Consider the following 22,380-nt stretch of genomic DNA (forward strand, 5'->3'; position numbering starts at 1 on the left):
AAGGAAATTTCGTAAGCTGACAGCCCCATCTCACTCTCTGCTTCTTGACACAAGTTGGCCGAGATATAGGAATTCATGTGGTTACTATGTGTGAGCCCATGACTATTTTATCAGCAGAGTTATGCGGTGCTAGCTTTGACTGCGCACGTTCAGTAGGGTATACAGGCTCAGGCTGCTATACGGGTTCTGCAAAATCCTACAACACAATAGATGTAGGTGGGCGTCTCCGCTGCCTGGTCCTCGTCCCACCGAAATCAGTGGGATGAACAAGCGGGGCCCCAACCAATGCAAGGAGCTGGAGCTGGGGTCAGACACCCGAACAGAGACGGGTGTTGATTTTCAGAGGCACTAAGCGGGTGCAAGGCACACTGCCTAAGTCTCCCATTTTTAAAAATCCTGCCCTTGCACACAGGGATGAGAAAGCAGGGAGGCAAAAACAAGCTAGACTGGCTGCAAAACATCCACTGATGGCTTTAATTAAAGCCCTCAAGTTCGTAAATATGCACATAGTCTGGTCCGGGAAGATACACGAAGCCCATAGCCAGCCCAGTAACACTCCATGAACATTGCCATTTAAGCAGTTTCTTGTTTAACTTAGATTTATTCAATGACACATGCATTTCTGGACAGATATCTGAGTTCCAACGAACAACTTTTATAACCAAATATGAGAAATTTGTGACTGCAGTTAGTCGATTAAGTACGTTTCTAAAATACATGACTAGAAGAAAACCGGAGCGATAGAGAGAATTCTTCCAAAGAACAAAAAGAAACATTTCCATTTGTAATACTCCTGGCATTGATGAGTATCAGTGGGGAAGGAGGGTAGCAAGGAGACGCAACGAGGAAGGAATAACGTTATCAACCCTGTCCACAGAAAGTCTTCCAGTTCCCACTCTCTCCAGTTCATTTGTTAATGCTCGGCACTTTTGCGAATGGCAAGAGCTCCTCTGAGTTACAGAGATTCCCTTCATCTCTCAACATGAAAAAGCAGAGAACGGTTGTGAAACCATGTACTTGACCAAAAATGGCTTAGAAATATTTCTCCTCAACCAACCTCTTCCTGAACACAGCGAAAAAAGAAGCCGCAGAGCTATCAGGACTGAAGACCGAGTCTCTTCATATTGCACAGGAACACGAAGTCAAGATTTTGTGAGCATACTTCAGGAAGGTTTACGAGTCATCAATATTTATCAGGGTAACGAGAACCATCCAGCGCAGCGGCGAACTGGCAGGTGACAGACACATCGGGATTGTTTAGGCAGAGAGGCGGCTCGTTACCCTGTCTGGATCTCTCCTTGGATGTTCGGCTAATTTAAGGGAATCCCGTTGGGAAAAGGCTGAGGGGCTGGTTTTCGTTAGTCGGGAGAGGTGATCTGTAGCCATCAAAGTTGCGTGGGATACTGCCGCTGGTGGAACCAGAGCTGTTACTGAGCGTCTCTATGCTTCCCTCTCGCTGAAGCTCTGCAATGGGAAGAGAGAGCAGGTCCTGGTTAGCGTTTCAGATAAACCCGGAGTGCCATCAGACGGCCGCTTTATTGACAAATCTGTTTATTGGATCATTGCTCTAACATTTGCTCGTCACCCATCTTTTCTGGGGTGATTTGAGGAATCACTCCAGAGGCATCCCAGCTCCTTGTTCTACTTCTCTGCGGGCTCACAGCTCAGCTGAGCCGAAGCGGAGCTGGACGGAGACGTTACACGCTGCCCAGCAGAGCAGCCCCTTCCCTGGGGACGAGGCCACTGAGTCGTGACATGTCAGGACTCGCTAGTGGGGATGCTCACGGCTGAACTGAGCAGGGTGTGAAGGGTACGGTGGCAGATGATGAAACATCTTTCCTCTGCAGCAATGCTGCCGAGATTGTGGGGAACAGGGAGCGGCAGCAACACTGGTTACCGGTGGTGTGTACCAGCGGTGCATAACCACTGCGATTCTCCACCTTGGGAACACCAGGGACTTTCCACAACCCTTTATCCTGCACAAACGGACATAAATAACTCTGCTTTTTCAAGCCAAAGAGAAAATATCCCCTTTCCTACGTGCCTGAGCTGCGCCTCAAAGCAAAAGAGAAAGCAGGCCCGACTGTGGCTCTCCCTCTCCCGGTCACACACATCCAGACATCTCCCCTCGCTGACCTCCCAAAGCCTTTATGGCTCCCTAATCTCGAAACACGAGGATTTTTGTGTGCGCAGAGCATCGTTTCTAACCGTGGCCTCTCTGTGAGCCACTTGAACCCAACAGTTGACTCAGTGGCAGCGTGCAGCAGTGCCGCTGGGCAGCATCACCCCGGCCAGCACTCAGCGGCGGCATGCAGCGGTGAGATTAGGCAGAGCTCCGTGTACACGACAGGAATCCTCTCCCAGACACGCGGTGACAGGCTACAAGAAATATTCTGGCGAGTTGCAACGCGCGGCCCCGAGCGCGCCTTCCGTCGGCTGCTTCTGCGCAGCCTGCGCTGGAGGGGACGGGATGGGGATGGGACCTTTGGGCAAATTCCTCTGCTGCCGGAGGGGAAAGAGTAAAAACCCTCTTGTTTGCGGCACGCTGCGGTGTCATGCACGTAAGGCACAGGGGGCAAACCCCCGGAGGAGACAGGCAGCTTTCCTTGTCCCTGTAGCGGGAGTTTTTGCTTGGATGGTGGTGGAAAGAAGCCGCAGATGCAGGAGCTGGAGGAGCGGTGCCCGCTTTGCTCTCTGCTAAATATTACTGCACCTCCGCCGTTTGCACACCTCTGTCTCACACTGGGGTATTTAACCTTTTTTAAAAACCACGACAGTCCTTTTGCTGCAACAGGACTCTGTGATAAGGACATATCTATACACAAAGCGCACGGCAAAAGCAGAAAGTCGGTGCTTTGCTAAAACAAAAAGCATCCCGCCCCAGCATCCTCGGACACTGCACAGCTCCCGTTTGCTACCTGGGCACTGCAGAGGTAACGGCCAGGCGAGCGCACACCTAGCGAAGGAGGGCTCGGGGATTTAATCCTTGGTCGTGGAGGTGACTTGCGACGGAGATAATCTGCCCAGGATGCATGAAAAACAAATCACCAGGAAACCGGTCACCCTATAAGCAGCGATGATAATGACCTCAGCTGTATTAATCATGATTTCTTGCCAGTATTTAGTGAAGGAATGTCCATGTCTAAACCTCTTCATTTTCCTCACATCCTTACTCTCCCATGAGTTCAGGAAGTAAAAACAGTAATTTAAATCAGAAATGAGTGGCGTATCCCACACTAATACTGCGCTTATCCTGTCTGATTTGGGGCTTTTATCTCCCTCTGCACACAGCTGGCTTCGGTTAAACGTCCCACGTCAGAGCTCTCGGGCGCTGGGCAGCCATTGCCCGCGCTGGGCAGGCTGGGGCTCCCCCAAACAGCGTTCGGGCTGCTGAACTCCTCGCGGGGCTACTTCGCTTGCTCGCTTTTTTTAAGCTATAATTGATTTTCAGGCAAATGTCGTGTTTTCAATAACCGTAGCAAAAGAAGGGAGAGAGGGAAAGAGCGAGGGAGCATTTGCTTCCCTGCGGGCCGTGGCTCCCGCACGGCCGTTTCTGCCCCTTGGGGCCGAGCGCTGGCCTGCCAGCTCCTGCCTGTCCTTGGCCACGCCGCGTCCCGCCTGTCCTTCCGTGACTTCTACGGGACCGCACGCCCTCCTGGGATGGGATTTGGGGGAATTTGGGCTCGCAGGGTGGCTTTCTGGGGGCTGCGGGATTTCTGCAGCCGGCAGCGCTTGTCACCTCTGCGGGGGACTGCCAGGGGGTGGCACTGCAGAGACTGATGCCAGCCAGGGAAAAAGCATGGACAAAAATTCGGGGAGGCAGAGCGGTGGGCACAGGCCCTGGCTGGGGAGGCTGGGGTCCCATCCCGGCACTGCCGCTGCTCCCTCCCTGCTGCTCCCTGGCACGTCAACCCCATCGGCTAGTAAAGGGAAGGGACAAAAAACAGGGTAAGGAGATGCAGAGGCTCAAGAGGAACCGGAGGGGATGTTTTCCAGCCCTCCAGCCTGCGCAGAGACCGCTTGGGGTTCAAAGGGGGTCAGGCTAAAAACCGGCGGAGCTCCCGCATCCGAGCTGCCATCCCAAGTGCCGCAGATGGCAAACGCGCACATTCCCCTGGGCAAAGGAGTCCGGGCGCTCTCAAACAGCCCCGCGTTGCGAACCCGCTCGCTCTGGAACTAATTACACGGCGAGGCAGACGAGCAATGTATTTTGATACCTAAGAAAGTGTTGTAAAACTCCTGACCGCTGCAGCAGAAAGCACCGCTGTGCTCAGGAAATTGGGCTCTTGCCCTCGCCCGGGCCCGGCTCTCGTGCACGGCTGGTCACGTGAGATCTGCAATTAGCCATTACACGGTCACCAGGGACTACCTGCGCTGCACATATGACCCCTAGGACCACAGTCAGCACATTTCCCTACGTTTCCCCAAATCGGTCCATTTTTTTCCCAGCTGTTTCATTAATAAAAAGTACAATTAAAAAAAAAAAAAGTCTAGCACAAACTATTATCTTTCCTCCCAGACCTTCCAGCGCACCAGGACATGGCAGTGGCACGTGCACAATAACATCGATGCCGTTCCCATAGGAAGCTCAGACAAGACTGGGAACGGCTCCACGGCGTTGGGACGCCCGTCCTGTTATGGGGTGAAAAACTGGGGGACTATTTCTGATAGACCTGATACCTGAATAGACCCCACAAGTGCAGAAGGAGCCACTGCGGTGTGGTGAGGCTGTTGGGTATCAGGAGAGGCAGGTCCCTACAGAGAGGCAGTGCAGGCAGTGCTGCCCTCCCACTGCCCCAGGACCGAGCAGCTGAGCCCTGCGGCACAGCTGAAAGGAGGAGAAATACTTCCCAGACTTAATTAAGACGTGTCACGTAACCGGTCAGACCACCGATGTCCTCTGTGCTGGGAAGACGCTTGCTGAAAAACACAAAATAGAAGCAAAAACCAGGATCCCCCCATGGAAAGGCAAGGGCGAGGGGCAGGAGAGTCTGGAGCAGCGGCAGCCACCGAGGATGAAGGCTCAGCACCGTGCCGGCAGAGCAGGACACGGCTGCCCGGCAAGTGATTTCGTTTACTTCGGTGGAGTTACGCCAGGAATGGACTTGGCCCCAGCATGTCTGAGGGTTATTGTATCTGCATTCCCCCATGCATATACTGTCGAGATGTATTAACTTCCTTAAATGTACCAGTAAAACAACCTCTTATGATACACTTTAATGAACTTGTACAGTAGCCAACAAATTGTGCATCATATAAAACCCATTCGGCCTTATAGACTCTCTGGCTATTTTGTAATAACTGCAATTTGCTTCTGCTGAAGCAAGATAACCAGGGTTGAGAAGTCAGGCTTTGCAGAAACCTAAATATTTGATTTGGGGGGGAGTGGGTGGGAGAAGGAAGAAAGGGGCCTCTGGGAGCTATTTATGGGGTCAAAATAACATGAGACCTGCTCTTCTCGTAGCATTTCCACAATCAAGGAAATGAAATACTGTGAGAAGACCAGCACTTGCATTATTTTGGCCCCATAAATGGCTCCCTGAGGCTTTCAAAAGCCCGTGAAAAACAAACACAAATACAAATAAATGCTAATACTGGAAACGTAAATACTAAAACCTGCTCATGTCCCCGGAGGAAACGACTCGCAAAGTCCTGACTGCCCTAAAAACCAAAAAAAAAAAAAAAAAAAAGACAGGGAAAAAAGACGAAGGAGCAGGAACATCTGCTGAAGCCATGAGGAGAAAGTCACTTCAGGGGAGCTGGGAACAGCCCTGCCTGCGCTTTTGATGGTAACAGTAATGGGCACCGCTGGCATCACCCAGGGTCCCTGAATAACAGGGATTTTCAGGGCACACGTGCTTTCCGCCACGGTGAAGGCAGCAGCAGTAAAAATCCTTGCGGCTGCTGGTGTGGGGAGGAAGGTGAAGGTGGCATGGCGAGTGGCCGGCCGGGGTCCCCAGCCCGCCCGGGGGGGCAGCCACCCCCCTCCCGTGGCCCTGCAGCGTCTGGCACTCTCGGGGGCTGCGGAAACACCGACACCGCTTGGAGAACAACGGGGTGTTAAAGGTGTTGCAAAGCGAACGCTGGCTGCTCTCTGCTTTGGCATTACTTCCAGCGGGGCTGCCCGCAGACTGGCACCAGCCGCAGCCTTCCTGCGGTGCGCATGCTGTTGCCCGAGGAATTGAAAACGAAACCTCCCACAAAACATTTCTTTCTGCTGGTATTCCCAACTGCCACGCTGCAGCCCGACGGTCCTGTCCCTTGTTCTGCCGCCCAAGCCACTTCGCTCTCCCCGAGCTGCCTGCCGAGGTGGAGAGGAGGAGGAGGAGGAAGAGGAAGAGGAGGAAGAGCAGGAAGAGCTGCTCTGGGGACAGCCCGTGGTCCTCGGGTCTGGGGAGCGGTGCCAGCCCCAGCCAGCAAGGTGGCTGCACCCTCAATTCCAGAAAGCTCCAGGAACTGTCGAAGGACCCCATCAAATCTAGAAAGGTACAAAGCCCTGCCAAGCTTAAATGTGAAACCATTTTATAGGGCACATTAATCCAATGCCTGGAGAAAATCTATATAGCCCTCTTTTGCCCGGAACACTCATAAATTATGCTGCCTTTCTTATTCGTGCTCTCTCTGTAGTGGTCCACTTGAAGCCGTGGTATCTCCTTTATGTCTACTCAAAAAACTCATCTCCAGTGCATTATTTCTTCTAATGGTTTTTCCTTTCTCTCTGTTTGCTTTCCCCTGTTAAGCACAGTTTCAAAATATCCTCCAAAATCATTTGCTGGAAGAGCTGACCCTTTCCTCTTACCTACCGAGGGCTGCCCAGGCTCCTGCACAGCCCGGCGGAGCCGCAGCCGGGATAAATGATACAATGACAGCAGCCTGATGTGTCAGGGCAGCGGGGAAGCGGCAGCAACTCTGAATACAAGAATTATTCTTCATCATCTCAAACTGTCACAACACATTACCCTCAAAGCCGCAGCTCGCTGAAGGAGTGACCCTGGACTGAATGGGAGAGTGCTCGGGGAAAGAACTAATTGTAGCCTCTTTTCACACGTCAGTCACTTTTCACAGCACCAAGCCTTTCAAGCTCAACTAATGTCAAGTTCCCTTTTCCTTTTGCTGGGCTGAGTATTTCTGATTTTTAAGGATGGCATTTTTAAAGGAACAAGGTCTCTGCTGAGGGATGAGGCCGGGGAGGGGAGGCAAGGACGCGTCGGAGTGAGCACGCATCAGAAAGTCCATCAGACGCCTGAAGACTCGTTAGGAATTAGACAATTAACAAGTAGGAATGCAGGAAGCGGGGTAATGGCCAGCAGGGCTTGAATCTCCTCGATTTCATTTCTGTCATTCACGGCAATTGTTTTGGGGAATTTTTTGGGCTCTGCCGTGTGCCAAGGGGGCTGCGAGCGCAGGAACGTACTCGGCCCCCTCCCCGAAATGAGGATGCAAGGCGGGCATCTTCCAGCGGTGGGGAAGAGAAACAAGGTGCTGCTTACTAAAACCACCTCTCCCCGGCCACGAGCGGTTTTTGAATGAACAGCTAAAAGGCCCAAATTAGAGCTTCATTTTAAAATCAAAGATAATTTCCTTTGTTCGGAGGAGAAGTGAGAAGACTCCCTGCAGACAGGGCTCTCAAAATGACAGCCCGGTCTGTGCCCCTGGGCAGGCAAACGTAAGGGCCCTTCATACCTTCTTGTCTTTAACCGAAATCCTAAAATATTCTGCGGCAAGGACTATGTTTTTTTGCCCTTATATTTGCACAATGCCTATCACGGGGGACTTGCGGAGCTGACTGGGGCTTCTGAGTGTTACTTATTAACTGTAATGAATAATAATTATGTAGCTTCTGCCATCTGGATTCTCATTCAAAAGGATCCTATATAAAGCGAACACTAAAAGGCAATTTGTATTAACACAATGGAAGTCTTGAGGATCTCTTAAACTGTTTGTAATTTACACAACGCTCCCCAGTGAATGGATTAGTTAAACATTTTTATTTTACTGATTGCTGCCAAAGGGAGCGGGACGTGCTCCCCCGGAGGAGCTCGCACCAGCCCCTGACGTGCCGTTTCCGCTCCCCTGTACGCCGACACGCACTTTTACACGTAAGCGCTCCATCTTTTGGTATTTAGACAACATCCCAAACTCAGCTGGGTGCTTTTGGCTCTATTTCTGCAGGAACATTTACTACAAATATCGTAACTGGTCCCCACGGGAGCCGGTGCCGATGCCTGGGATGCGGATGGCGCAGCCCAAGGCAGAAAAGGGCTCGAAAGCTGATGCAAAGTCCTAAACTGAACCGGGATGCAGAAATACCGCCCCTAACACAAAGGCTTAGAAATTGCATTACCGCTACTGCAGTTGTAGGTTTTTCTTGGGTATTCCCTTTTTTTTTTTTTTTTTTGACAAAATGCAATTATGCTAACGAGGAAGCTCTAATTATAAACCATCTCCACCACCCTCGGCGGCCGCTCCGAGGCGAGGACCCGCGGAGCTGGCTCCAGCCCCGCTGGCTGCCACGGCCCCGCGCAGGGACCCGCCGGCGGCGAGGGCAGAGGGGGCACCGCACCCCCGGGGGAAACCTGCACTTTTGGGTAGTCGGAGAAGGAAAAGTCCTTAATATTGAATTGTAGTGAAACAAAAGCACCAAGTACTTATTAAAGGTCTTAATTTTCCAAGCTCCTTTTAATTTAAGATGGCTGAAAAGAAATTTCTGGGCAAATGTGTTTGTCCATTGCTCCCTTCCAAAGGGAGCACAGACAGAAAGTCGGTTCCAGCTTTATATATCACTATAATGTTTACAAGTTCATACGATTATGATAAAGTTTAAAAGTCAATTAAATCTGCTCTCTGCCCCACGCCCTGCTCCTGCAGAAGCCATTAACCTGTGCCAGTTCCCCAGTTCCCCCCGCGCTCCGGCAACCAGCGCAGGCAGCTGCGGGGACTGGTTTCCTGCGATGCTTTGGGTGGCTGTGATGGACCTGCTCCTAAGGAATGTTTCTTTTTCCTTTTTTTAAACCAGCAGTTTGAGAAAAGAGATTTGAAACTCCATTCAGAAGAAGAAATGTAACACTACGGCATTGGAACATTGAAAATCAATTCCCGCATTAAAACCCATTTCATCCTGCTGCAACCTGAAAGACATTGAGACAACACAAAAGCATCTACGTTAAATTTGCAAAGCAAACGCTGCCCGAACAACTTCTCTGAAATCAGAATTCAGTGGCCTATGTAAAATATTAGTTACTGTCAAACTACCTTACAATAACTCTAATGCTGAATCCACACAGAGTTCGTTAATGCCATGCACTTGGAGATGAAACCTGGCATGTTGGAAAAAAGGTGGCCAGATCTAGCAAGGAGATGAGGAGGTACAGGAGGCAGGAGATAACCAGGGGAATGAAGACTGAGCCTTCTGAACATCAGAGCCCCTCCGAGACTGCAAATTTCATTTCTAGTGCCTGATTTAAATGCGAAGATGCCAAACGACTAACACTTATGAAATGGGGAGGACATCTGAACTTACATAAATGCCTGGGTTTACTTCAGGCACGAAGAGATCGCTGAGATACGGACAAAACATTTTCATGCATGAACTTCTACAGAATTTTCTCTACCAAAAAAAAAAAAAAGCAAGCAGCTTGGTTTTTTCTTTAAAAAGAGAACCCCAAAAAGCTCCATATGACTCGAGTCCATGGAGTAGGAGACCCAAGACTTTGGCATCTTGCCAGACTTGACTCCAAGCATTTTATGGAAGGTTAAAAGTGCACTAGATAAAGGACTAGCATTTAGAGGGAGAATATTCTTCACGATAGGCACTTTCACAATAACTCCAGTGCTTTTAAAAAATAATCTCAAGTTTCCTAGAGCTGTATGTTTTTGTAAAGAGGCTTAGGATGTTTTCCTATATAAATGGCACTTCAGAAGGATGAGTTGCCAATTTTAGTCAGTATGTGAAATTTCAAAAGCTACAACAGTCAAATGCTTATAGAAAACAATTTCTGTAGTCCATCCACATAATGGAAGCCTATGACTCCTTGTGCAAGATTTCCAGAAGAGTTTCTAAAATGAATATGCAGACACGGTTTTTTGGGTTTAAAGGAATTCTGTCCTACCCCATCTTATAAGTTTCAGCATGTTGCTACTATAAATTCCTATAACGTACCTTATATATAATATAAGCTTTCCTGTGCAAGCCAGTGTGTATACAAGTTTTGTAATGTATTTAGGCAGAATTATCTTGTATCTTCAGTTACGCAAGCAGCACATCTGTGTATATCACACCAAAAGCATTTGAAGAGAAAACACTGTATTAAAATTCCTGGGTTTGGTCTCTCATTCCCAGGGTGATGGGAGTGCCTCTGATTGCTCAACAGTGACCCCTCTGTCAGCCTCCGACTCCACAAAGGAAAATACAAATTCAGCGTAATCTGCACGTTCATGACACCTACCAGCTCTGTGTCCTACTACACCCTCCGGACTCTTTGGATCTCGCTCAGAAGTTTCGGAGGTAGATGCTCCTATTCCTGAAACCATCACGCTTCTACCCAGAGAGGATCTGGACCCACCACATAGATCTAAGCATCCCCCTTCCCACCGGAGCCGGAGATCTCGGGGCAGGGGGGTCCCGTCTCAAAGGTGGCTGTAGCAAAGCCACCGCACGGCAGCGTGACAACTGGGAGCACTCGGGGAGCGCTGGGGTCCCTTCTCCTCTCCCGGGCTCGGCCAAACGGTCCCAGCAAAAAAAGCTGGGTAAGGCAAAGCTGCCTGAAGGTCAAACCCACAAACCCAGTGATTAACTTGGGGTCCGGTCAGCCCCTCGCCAATAGGCTGAACGGGGGATTTCAGACGCGCCTGACCCTCCAAACGTCAGCAGTTTCTTTCATGTCTAATACCTATTTTTTTTCCCTCTTGTGATGCTACCTCGGTTATTGAGCCTCCTTAATAACCCTCAGTTAGGAAGACAAGGCAACCCTGGAGGAGGACAACTTCTGTGCTCAGAGTGTGCCTCTGTGTGCATCTCGCATATGTGCATTATGTGCTTCTGACACAAATGTATTGCCGAGTTCATTTTAGACGTATAATATTACAAAGCAAAGTAATTCTGGCACAACTTCTAGCACTTCTGACACAAAGTGGCCTTTCGGGCCAGTGAGGAAAGCTACTGAGAGGCTCTGGGCTGTCTCCCCGGTGCAGATTGATGCTGAGGAGGAAGCTAGACCGGACTGGAATTTGGGTTTGATTCAAAAGAGAAGTTAAAAGTTTGGGGGGAGCAGATGCTCAGCTGGTCCAAATCAGAAGAGTTTCGTTGAAGCTCACGAAATGATGTCACCGCGGACTCAGCTTTGTCTGCTCATCTAAACGGTTCAAGGCTCTCGAGTTGGAAAAACTCAGGTGGAGATCTAAGGAGCAGAGGTCTCCTCCTTTCATTTCCCTGGTGCTAGTTTTAGCGTCGCTGAGAAACTCCAAACCCATCCAAATAATCCTATTTCCAAACGCAACTTATTTGGTCTATTTAGTCAATTATTTTAAAGATTATGTTGACATCGCTGCTTCAAGCAGACCAATTTTCTAAGCACAGACCTAATTTTACGAAGCACTCAAAGCTTGCAGTAGTACTCTTAAAATCACGTCTCTACCTAGATTGAGTATTAAGCGAGCCTGGAAAAACAACAGGCCAACCTCGTGGGCTCGCTCTCTTGCAGGATTGCTTGAGGCTCTTAATACACTCTGTCTTATTTATATAGCTCCAAATTCTGATGTTAGACATAAATATGAAAGAGCCTTGATAAAAATGACATCCAATGACATTAATTTGGCCCTTTGTTAATGGAGTTGTTCAACACAGCAGTTTGCATTCGTTCTTGTGAAACCAGAAGGCAGCTGAAAAAAGCCAACTGGATGTTTTCACTTTTTAAAAGTCCTATTTTAAAAATTCTTCCAAGTATTGATTCTAATATACTTTGCCTTTTTAGTTACACTCTTACAAGCACTGTCAAACGTGTGAATGAGCTGCAGCCTGTGGACGAGCGCGTGGTGGAGGATAACTCTTGTGTGAAATATAAAAGACCTAATGGCAAACCAAGGCATTCCCCTGGCCACATCCCACATAAAAGGCAATTTAAATCATCTCAAGCTGTGCAGATTCTGCCTTGTACTTGGGCATCTGGCAGTGAAGTTAATACAGCTACCTGCTCTTCACGTCGTGCTCTTTTGCAGACTTTCCACTCACATTTTGATGGGTGACCAGCTGCGTTTCCAAAAGAGAAACCAAAGAGACAACACAATCCTGGCACGATATAATCTAAAGATTTTTTTTTTTTTTTTAAAGGGTGCGGATAAAAGCAGCCCTGAGTGAAGGCAAAAAAGCACGCCCAGATTTCAGGTTAGGGATCTGTCCCTGTACAGTTCATCTACCCACTGCTGCATCTGTGGCTGCAGATGAGGAAGGCTGCTAGGTTAATTTGTCTTTTGATTAACACCTCCGAACGTCATTTCCACCCGACAGCCTGGCCTGAGCCAGTGCCCAATGGGAACAGCTGCTCAGCAGGGCATGTAGGAATAGATGGGAGATGCCGTCCGTGGGAATGCTGTGCTCTGCTTTAGGAGAAAACCAGCGCAGCGACGCGTCCGAGCATCCCTCCGCAGCACGCTCCGTGGCACTGCTTCTGGGTCCTCCGGCACGGTGCCACCCGTATGTGGTTAGGGAACAGCCACCATTTCCATCCCATTCACCTCGACCAGGGTTCTGCGTGGGCTCGCCATCCCCAGCTGCCCGTGGCTCCTCGCTCCCATGCCGTGCCACCGAGCCGGAGCGGAGGGAACGGGGCAGGTCCTGGCTGCTGACCCTGCTGGCACCTTCCTGCCTCCAGCCTTCCCAGAAAAACATCTTTGGAAGCAGCCGGAGAAGCGATACTGACCCTTTGTCTTTCACAACACCATCAGCTTTTGATGTAAACACAGAGTTCGTGTGTTGGGCAGATACTGAGAAAGTCACTGACCAAGGAAATAACAAACAAATACCAAAAATAAATAAATAAAAAAAGATGGTATTTTAGCTGCAGGGGTCTTCTTGGAAAATGGGATAAAATGCCTCGCCTAGAAAAAGGCAGTAAACAGTTTATGTCCTGGAACAGCCATTTTACAGGGTGGGTGGCTTCCTGGCGTGTCAGGAGGTGACACGCCACCAGCCAGCATCAGGCCTTCCCAAATTCAGTATCTCTTCACAACAGTGAACGCTTGCTTAAAAAATTCATCCTGTTACTGCTTATTTCTGTCTGCATGGAAAACTAATTCCTTCCTCCCCGGGACACAGGACAGACTGTGCAGAAGCTGCCTGGAGAAATCTCGGAGGCTCTTGCTAATGTCTGAGGAACACGGAGAAAAGACTAAAAGCCAGCTAGCAACAAAAGCACCGCCGCCTTGTCTGAAGCGACAGCAATGAAACACAGAATATAAACAACAGAAGTGGGGAAAAAGCTATTTACGTTTTTTAGAAGTTTTACCCTTTGTCTAAATTAGCTCGTGCATTACCAAGCATGTAATTACCGGTGATGTAATTTAAGAGGGCACCAGCAGAAACATGGAAAAAAGCAGCCGGTCCATTATCTTTTTGTCTTTACGTTTTGCCTCAACTTCTTTTTCATTTTCTGTGAACACACAACTTTCACAACAGCACCATTTTCACAGAAAGAATACGCCTTTGGACGTTTCAACCACTTGCATGAACCTCTGCAGGGGTCCTGAACACCTTCCACTTCTGCTGGGGCAGCAGCATAGATGGTTTCTCTGTTTGCAAAATGCTTCCAATCGATTCGTCATTTTTCTTACTCTTAGCTTTTTTGTCAGCCGACTGTGCACACAATATTGAGCAATAACAAACAGAGGAGGATGAAAACTGCTGCAGCTTGAGAAGTGAGCTCAGGATATGATTCCTCCTCACCGGATGCCTGGAAGATGTCACTGAAATTCTCTCTCCCTTAGTGCAACCCGTGTGGAGCCAATATGAACTCCCAGCAAAGTGCTTAAAAACCCATTATTTATAATAACTGTTAAATGATGAGACATTGTTTACCCAGATCGCAAGATAAATTCTCACTTACAGAATGCTTGCCTGACTGTCCTGAACGTCATCTGGTTTTTATTTAAATGCAAAATGTAATTAGGCTCCCAATAACACAGCAGAAGAATTCAATAAGATAGGGCTTTTCACTTACAGTTTAATATTAACATTTTCCCATAAATGTTAATGAATAAAAGTCTACTGTTTTATGTATTATCCATGGTGGGGAGACAGCAGGCTAGGAATGGAAGGAAAGCTAATCTTTTCATGCCACAAATTACGATATATACCTCAAGGAGAACTAACCGTTCCCAGCATTGCCGGGGACCTGCCCACAACACTGCTTCCTCCTGGGACAGCCACCAGACCTGGTCCCACGGGACGCGCTCCAGGGAGTCTCCCGCCCCATCGATCCTCCCCAGCCAAAATCCCCTTTGGTTTTTTTCCTCCTTCTCCCCTTGCCCTCTCTCCCACCTTCTGCCTAACCATCTCCGCTAGACACACTACGAGCATCAGATAGTGAACAACATCACTGTTAAGCAAGGATACGGCCCCACGCCCTGATACTCTTAGCCTCCACCATGGATAGCAAGGCTAGATTATCGGAAAAATCAGGTTACTATTTGTCTGATATTCTGTTAGAGAAATGCGCAGGGGTGATGAGAGGTGATGGCAGGGCTGCAGACTAGAGTACGACGATAGGAAATGATAGGCATCCGAAGGGGTGGGAGAGAGCCCTCGGAGTTGGCGGAGGTGGCACTTTGGGAGTCCATCGAAGGACTCGTGCCTCCTGATACCGAAGCACGAGGAGCAGATCCTGCGGTGGAAGAGAGGCCTCTGCGGCTGAAAGGAGGGAAAGCTGCAGGGCCAGAGGGTTGGCTCACACTCTAACGTTTTAATTGTTCTAGCTCTTGACCTTCCATTTACTGCTGGGGGTTTCGCTGTGTTAATGTGTATTTTGCTGTTTGGCGACTCATACTTCGTTGTACCTCTCTTAACAAGAAGTGTTCATTTAATAGTTCGACTGCTTAACAATTTATTGCAAAAATAGGTTTCCATTCTACAGGCTCCTCCCTGGTGAGGGCAATGAATAGTTTATGAGAGCTCTGCAATGACTTGGGCCGTTGCCCTTTCACAATCCAGGGAACAGGAGATGCCCTCGGCATCAGCACGATGTTAATGCTCTGCACGGGCAGGAAGGGGAGCCAGCAAATCGGCCGCACGTCATTTTAAGACAACGAAAGGCTCAAACTTTCAACTAGTTAACGCAAGAGGTGCAGGAGATCTGCAGCCAGCAGAAATGGGAGCAGTGTCAGCCTAGCAATCCCCAACAGCCGGACCCCAGGGTGGGAGCGCGGTGGCCGCACACCCTCCGCCACTGAGCACACGGCATGCCCTGCGCCGCGACCCGAGCTGCGGCTCATCCTTAACGGGAGGGTCACAGCAGTCCCGTAAGGCTGTATGGGGATTTCAGGGCACGCTGGCCTCCCCCCGGGCTCAGATGGCGAAGCTGCAGCAGAGAGGGGCACAAAGGCAGCAGCGGAGAGACTCGTGCCTTTCCCCACCCAAGCCAGGCTTTAGGAGCAAGCGCCGGGCAACGCTGCACGCACCTAAAATCACTCCTGTAAAAAATCGGCGAAATACCGAAAGGCTCTCCGGGGCTGCTGGGCTTGGGAGGAGGGAGAGGAACTGTCTTGTCTTTATTCTGCCACCACCTCAGCAGCTGCAACAAGTTTTGGCTCACAAAACAGCTGTAAAAATACCAGTCCCGGTTCAAATGCTGGGAGACGAGGGCTCTTAAACTTAGTAAGAGAGATATGCTTGCCCTAAGTCCTATCCTACATAAAAATACCATGCAAAGACTCCTAAAAGGAATAACAGGGTAATTACAGAAACTAGAGATGGAAAAATCCTGTTCCTAGTCTCCTGCACCCCACTCAGTGTGGACCACTCAGTGTGGGGCAGGCTTCAGAAGTTGGACTTTTAAAGGGAAGATTTAATAAACACTGAGAAATGTTTCTAAATATTTAGAAAACCCAAAATAACCGATTTCCAAGCCAAGCTGTACAAACAGAAAATGAATTCAGAAAACTGTTAAAAATCAGCAGCTTTTGTGAGCACTAAAATATATTTCTTTGAATAGCAAGCATCACCTCATGGGCATGATGCTGCAAAGAGAGCTGTAAGAATGTTCAGCCCTTTGCAGAATCAGGCTTAAACAAATACCTACCGTGGCTTTCCTCTTGTTCCCCTTGAAATCAATAGCAGAAGCCTCAGTGATGCAAAAAGCTTAATGCTTTAGGACGTACTCAGCGAAACAGTCAAATGTGAGCAAAGCCAAGCTAGACAGAACAGAGCTTTACATTTTCCTGTGAAATACTGGAGTATTGCAGTAGGAAAATTAATTTGCTTAATCATTAGGAGGAAAAACCACAAACCAAAGCAAACCAAAACAAAACCCAATGCAATAACAAATCTCTAAGGAGAAAGGGAATTGTTTCTCTGTTAACTACTTTGAGACAAAGCACTGGAAGAAAAATGTCCAGTTCCAATAATGTCGTAACCCGATTACAGTCTGCACAGAAGAGCTAAAACATTTGCAGAACAATGAGTAAGAAATTAAGTTTTAAATTGAGTGCTGGCCCTATCTCGTGTCACTTCTTTATATTCTAGTAGAAAGGACACCGCTGAGCTCATTTCATATACACCAGCGTGAGATGCCTGGATGCAGACATCATTTAGTCATCTATGTTTCTCCCCATTTCTTTCTCCAGGAGGAATGACAAATCTAGAAATGTGACTGCACTTTGTTTTATTATGATATTGATTTTTCTGCAAAGGAAGAGTGCATTTATCCCCCAGGTCTGTGTGCTGGCAAGAAAGGGTTAACAAAATGTTTATCACAAAGCTGGCTTCAGAGTTGAAAGTAATGTGATCAGTAATGAATTTTGTGTTACATTAGGTTGTATAAATGGACAGACAAGCGCAGACAACAAGTGGCCAGGAGTCGGGGCTAATCTAATGATGTAAAAATAGAGACAGCACCAATTATACTTGGGGCCAGCTCAGAGCTCCTGCAGGGACTGCAAATGAATAGGTACAAATCAAATTACTGACTAATAGACGCACTACAAGAGAGGGCAGTCAATGCTAAATACATTAGGGCCTTGTGACCTCTCTGCTCTGAACAGCAGAATCCTAAATTTGACTTAAAAAAAAAGAATCAAAGAAACTCTTGTTCGTTTAAGGAGAGAAATAGAACAATGTTATTTGTGAAATGATTTAGACACTTACATATTTTTTGTTTTGTTCCCCTATGACCATGTTATGTATGTCGCCCTTTGAAAGCTGACAGAGGGTTTGCTTTTAGAACAGGGAGAAATATTCTTTGTGCAAAAGTTAAGACCTGATAACAATACAGTTATGTTACATACCAAAACATTTCAAAGCCATGTGCCTCTTTGTGGTGATGTTTTTTACTGCTACTTCACCGGCTGTGTCTGTATCAAAAATAAAATATTTCTTAAAAAATGCCTTGATTTAGGAAAAAGAAAAAAGAAAAGGAATCTCCCCACACCACAATTGATAATAAGTAAATGCAGCTGATGAACTTGTTATCAAATGGCAGAAAGTCAGAGTTGTCTCGTGGTATCAGCGCTCCCTTTAGAAACATCAGCAGACTTTTTCTACAAACAGCAATGAACTTAATTTCACACCAGAAACATTTGTGGTATCAGCATTCATTCCCCCCGCCCCCTTAAATAATGTATGACCTGGAAGAAATTCCACTAAAAACTCCCACGGCTGGTGCTAAGGCAGATTTGGAAACCTGGGAAATGGTCGTGAAGTTAAAAACGCCCTTGTTGGCCCTGGCAGGGCTGCGGGACCGGGCTGCTCCGGGGACCGTGGCTGGGGCAGGAGAGAGCGAGAAGCCCACGCTGAAGCGCTTGATGTTCTGCACGGGGCAGCTGCCCTGTTGTTGCATGTTGCACATGAGAAATAACTAATAAAACCATGTCAAAATGTGTGCAATGCAAATGCTGCTCCTAGCCAGCACTTCAAATATGGTGGCTCCTAAAGAGCCCCGAGTTTTCCCTTCTTTTAAACGAGGCTCATCCAAATAAACCTTTTGTAGGAAGAACTGCATTGAGCTCTTAGACTTATTTGAGAGGGTAACTTTATCTCTGACCCTGGGATGAATATTCTGAAAGTTCAAAGGCTGCTTTTAGCATCAATGTTATTTGATACACCAGTGCGTTCGCTGCCCAAGCTGATTTTGCATTGAACCTATGCAGAAATCTCTTTGCAGAAATGCTCTTCGGAGGGAAAATCAATTGTCCTGTGTTCCTGCCTTCCCATATCCCATGTCCAAGTTAGGATTAAGACCAACTGAGGAGAGGGAAGGGAAAAATTGTCTTGGAAAAATTAAAAGGAAGAGGAAGGAAGGAAAGAAAGAAAGAAGGGAGGGAGGAAGAGATGGAAAGGTGCCGATCAAAGCTCTGACTCTATACAGGGCTAATCCTATTCCTGAAACTAAATGTACACGTACATCTATGCCCAGGTGGCTGCTCGTCTCTGAACACAGCTTGTGACCACATTTTCTCTTTTGGAAAAAAACCCAGGAAGGATGCTCCTTGCACGGGATCAGAGGGCAGCGGCTCACTCTTCTCCCTCCGGCAGAGGAGCGCGCTTCCCACCTCAGCCGGGCACGCTAGAAAGCGTGTGATTTCACTTCTCCAAACCACAAATTTTACATACAAATTTCAAAAACATCCCCCTGCAAAGCTCAAAGGTGTCAAGACCCGAGTTAGGCTCAGGCTGGTATAACCGCACAGCTTCAGCTGGGCACCAGGACCCCAGCTTCCCTGAGCACCGATCCTGGGTTTCGTACGGGCTATTCTCTAATAGCACGTCTAATTAGCTCCACTTACTTACATCCCATTAATCAGGTTAAAGAGTTTGCTTCAACATATGAGCTTCCTTCATCGCATTATGAGTTTGTTCATGAAATTTGGAAGGAATCCAGACGGTTTCTTCTGAGGGCCAGGCGCAGGGCGCTCTGCGGTGTTTGTACCTCACCCCTGTGCCACTGGCTTTCCACAGGTGGTAGCTGACAGACTTGGAGTTTTGGAAGAAAATGAGCCATACCTTTTTTTTTCTTTTTTTTAACTGAAACTTTATAATGGGCTTTAAACACCTTGCTTTAAGTTCTTCAAACCTTGCAGGCTGTATTGACCATGATGGTCCCATACTCGCATCCTTCCCTGTTCAGACCTATAGCTCTGGTTCTGAGAAGCAAAATTTGGGGAGTGCTCTACAGTTTTTAATACAGGCTCTTACTGCAAGTTCATATGTATTTCTGAGACAGGATTGATAAAGAAAAAAGTTATTTGCTCCATAAATGGCAGTGTAAACTGAGCCATCACAGGGTACTGGATTTCATGATGAATTTAAAAAAACAGGATACATGCCCACAAAAAGCAATTCTACTCTTGTATGTCCACAGACCAGTTCCACCACTTGTACAACGCTGCAGCAATGTGGATTTGGGTATGCTTTGTCAAAATAAATTAGATATGAATATAAGTGCAACATTCAGGCAGCCAAACAAATTGTAACAGAGAAGACGCAGCAGACGGGGACGGACTGGAATCGCACACTGCAAACACAGTAAGTTCCATCCCGTATCTCCACAGCTGCCCAGACTCCAGTGGCTCTTTCTGGCAGAAAAACCAGGGGTCTGAGAGTGGCAGCAGCACAGTTATCACAAAAGGAAGTTTGCAGTATTGCCTATCCTGACAAAATAACCTGAGCAGTGATGTATACTTATTTATTTTATATATTGACAATTCTCCCTTGGAAACCTGTCTGTTGTGTTAAGTCTCCTACAGAATAAATCTACCCTTCTGTCACTGTGCTATGAGCTTTATAGTCATAAATCCAAGAAAATGTAGAAAACGGGTTTTGATTTGGTAAATCACGTGAAAGTCGAGCCTGAAGCTGTGCCTAGATTTAACATCAAGCTAAACCTTTCACCCAGGTGAAAGGAGGGAGGAGAAGCTGGGACGAACGCCCCAGGGTTGAGAATACCTTTCCTCCTGGTGCTGCAGATGCAGAGCCGCACCGTTCCATGCTCACTGCTGCTGTCCTGGAGTTAGAAACTCCTTTCTGGGACTGACAGATCCACTGGTTTTCCTTCAGGCCAGCCTGCGTCTTAAGTGGATGTTAATGAATTTGGGTTCCTGGGATGTACGCAGACCATGCTGTACCTCTGTAGGAAGAACCCACATCAGCATCGCGGCTGCGGATGCCGTCCTCAGCCCAGAGGGAACGGGCAGAGAGCGCAAGGGGAATCTGTCTCCTGGGCTTCAGCACACTTAACTCCCACGGCACAGAAACGGGATAGCCACAGAAATCATCTTCCACAGATGAAATTCAGAAAACATCCTGTCGCTCAGGCTGGTTCCCTCTTATAGCCTAATTTTCAATATTATGCCTAGAAATGACCAAAATGCATTTGAAAGCTTAAGAAATGTACTTGTTGAAGGAATACATAAATCAGAGGATTTACTGATTACAGTATTTTTGGAGGGAAAGATTTCTTGCCTGGGCTGGCAATTTCTGCATGTCCAGTTTGAGTGGAATATTGTCAGAGATATTTGTCTACTGGAAGCACAGTTTCATAAATCACAATACTAACTTTTCTTCTTTTTTTTTTTTTTTTTTTTTTTTGAGAATGCAATGTGAAGCTCCAGCACATACTCAGAAACTATATTGCAAATGTAAATATTGTAGCTGCTTGAAAACAAAGCTTTGCAAGCAAAAGAGGTCACTGACCACTAACATTTTGTGAGTAGACCTTCTTTTTTTTTTTTTTTCAGTGAGAGTTTGACAGAAACTGAAACAGCAAAACCATCTTTTTGCATCTTTGCCAATTTACGCCTTCTTTGGACTTAAATGTGTATCTAGGCTGACAGCTTATGTACAGCAGACTCCACTTAAGATAGACATGGGTCGTCTGGATAATTGGATAACAAGGAGAAAAGCTGGTTTCCCAATCAAGTCAACTAGCTGGATGACTGGAGTTATCATTTAGGTCACAAGGAAAGTAGATTTTTGGGGGGTCATTTTCCAGACCTGGTTCTTCTCGCATCCACTGTCTGACAGCCCTTGGCAACTAGTCGGAGTCAGAGGTGGAAAAGACCCATCAGGCCATCTAATTCCCCTTCCTTGCAAATGCTGGATTATTCTTCGTGGTTTTGCGTCCTCCAATTTGACGTTTCCTGTATAACCAACCTTTGGGTCATTTCTGCCTCTGCCAGTAGCCAGGACCACCGAACCAGTGAGGCGTTGCCAACCCTGCTTTGCAATGCAGCGGGGTAGGTAAGAAACAAAGACGCTGCGAATATCTACTCCTCAAAGTGCTCTGTGCGCCACGAGCACGCGTTTCCTCTGCGCTACTGCAGCATATCAGCCCTGATTACTATATAAATCTACGTGTCAGCTATGTCCTAACAGTTAAGGCATTAAAAGAATCTATTTATCTCTTGCCATTAAGTGCATGTCAGGACCAGTTGAGCACTTGATAAAGGCTCACTGTCCACCCTATTGCCCATTTTGTCTTTGTCCACACAGTGGACCTGAGCACTGCACATGCACATATCTTCACATTCAGAGTTAGACATTTTCATTAATTCATGTTTCAGTTTGAATAAGACTTTGCAAGTTTCGTTAAATCTCTGCAAAACATATTTAAGGACTGAAGAGAATCCAAGGAGCACAAACAGGGGTTAAAGGCATGCATAACATAAAGGCATGCATAAGTTACAGTAAGTCATTTTAGGATTATTAGAGGGAGGTTTATAACTTCCATAATTTTGAGTCCAACGCAGAAATATAAACACTGCCTTTGGAACCAGTACCAACATATAAATCAACCACCAACAAGCAAATTTACGGCGTCCTTCTCTGCTGAACTCTCTGCTATCATTTCATTGAGGTGAGTGGGCAGCAGAGAATCCAAGGAAGAAAACTGCATGTTTTTCAAAGATAATTCAGTTCAGCCTAGGTTTGTTAAGACGTAAGTGGTTTTGGGGGAAGTGAAAACTATCCTACTTGTTACGAGCCAACAAAGACACCTCTTCTTTGAAGCAAGGCTAATGTACCTCCAAACTTATCTTTCCCCATTTATTAACCAGCAGACAGATGCTAGCACTTTACCGTGCTCCACAGCTTGACAAATGGCTGGCTGGCAGCCTGCCGCGAGTGCAGCCACGCATGTTGTAGCGAGCGCTAGCCGGCTCCCTAGGCAAGTGCAGTTTTCC

The 22,380-nt window shown here is 47.4% G+C and overlaps 1 protein-coding gene across 10 annotated transcripts in view; it reads right to left on the bottom strand.

Annotated features, from left to right (window-relative positions):
* Nucleotides 1-581: 581 nt before the first annotated feature.
* The window catches only part of BCAS3 (BCAS3 microtubule associated cell migration factor), a 375,729-nt gene continuing 353,930 nt past the window's right edge, over nt 582-22,380 (bottom strand). For 5 of the 10 annotated variants that reach the window (XM_030028661.2, XM_030028659.2, XM_030028662.2 and 2 more), the window contains one exon: nt 582-1,464. In XM_030028661.2, coding sequence (XP_029884521.1) covers nt 1,428-1,464 — 37 coding nt within the window. In that variant the 3' untranslated portion in view covers nt 582-1,427. Of the gene's footprint in view, nt 1,465-17,490; nt 17,557-22,380 lie in introns of all 10 variants that reach the window. The other 5 variants (XM_030028653.2, XM_030028652.2, XM_030028656.2 and 2 more) reach the window with 2 other exon arrangements.

This window comes from Aquila chrysaetos, chromosome 10, assembly GCF_900496995.4.
Source record: "Aquila chrysaetos chrysaetos chromosome 10, bAquChr1.4, whole genome shotgun sequence".
NCBI lineage: Eukaryota > Metazoa > Chordata > Aves > Accipitriformes > Accipitridae > Aquila > Aquila chrysaetos.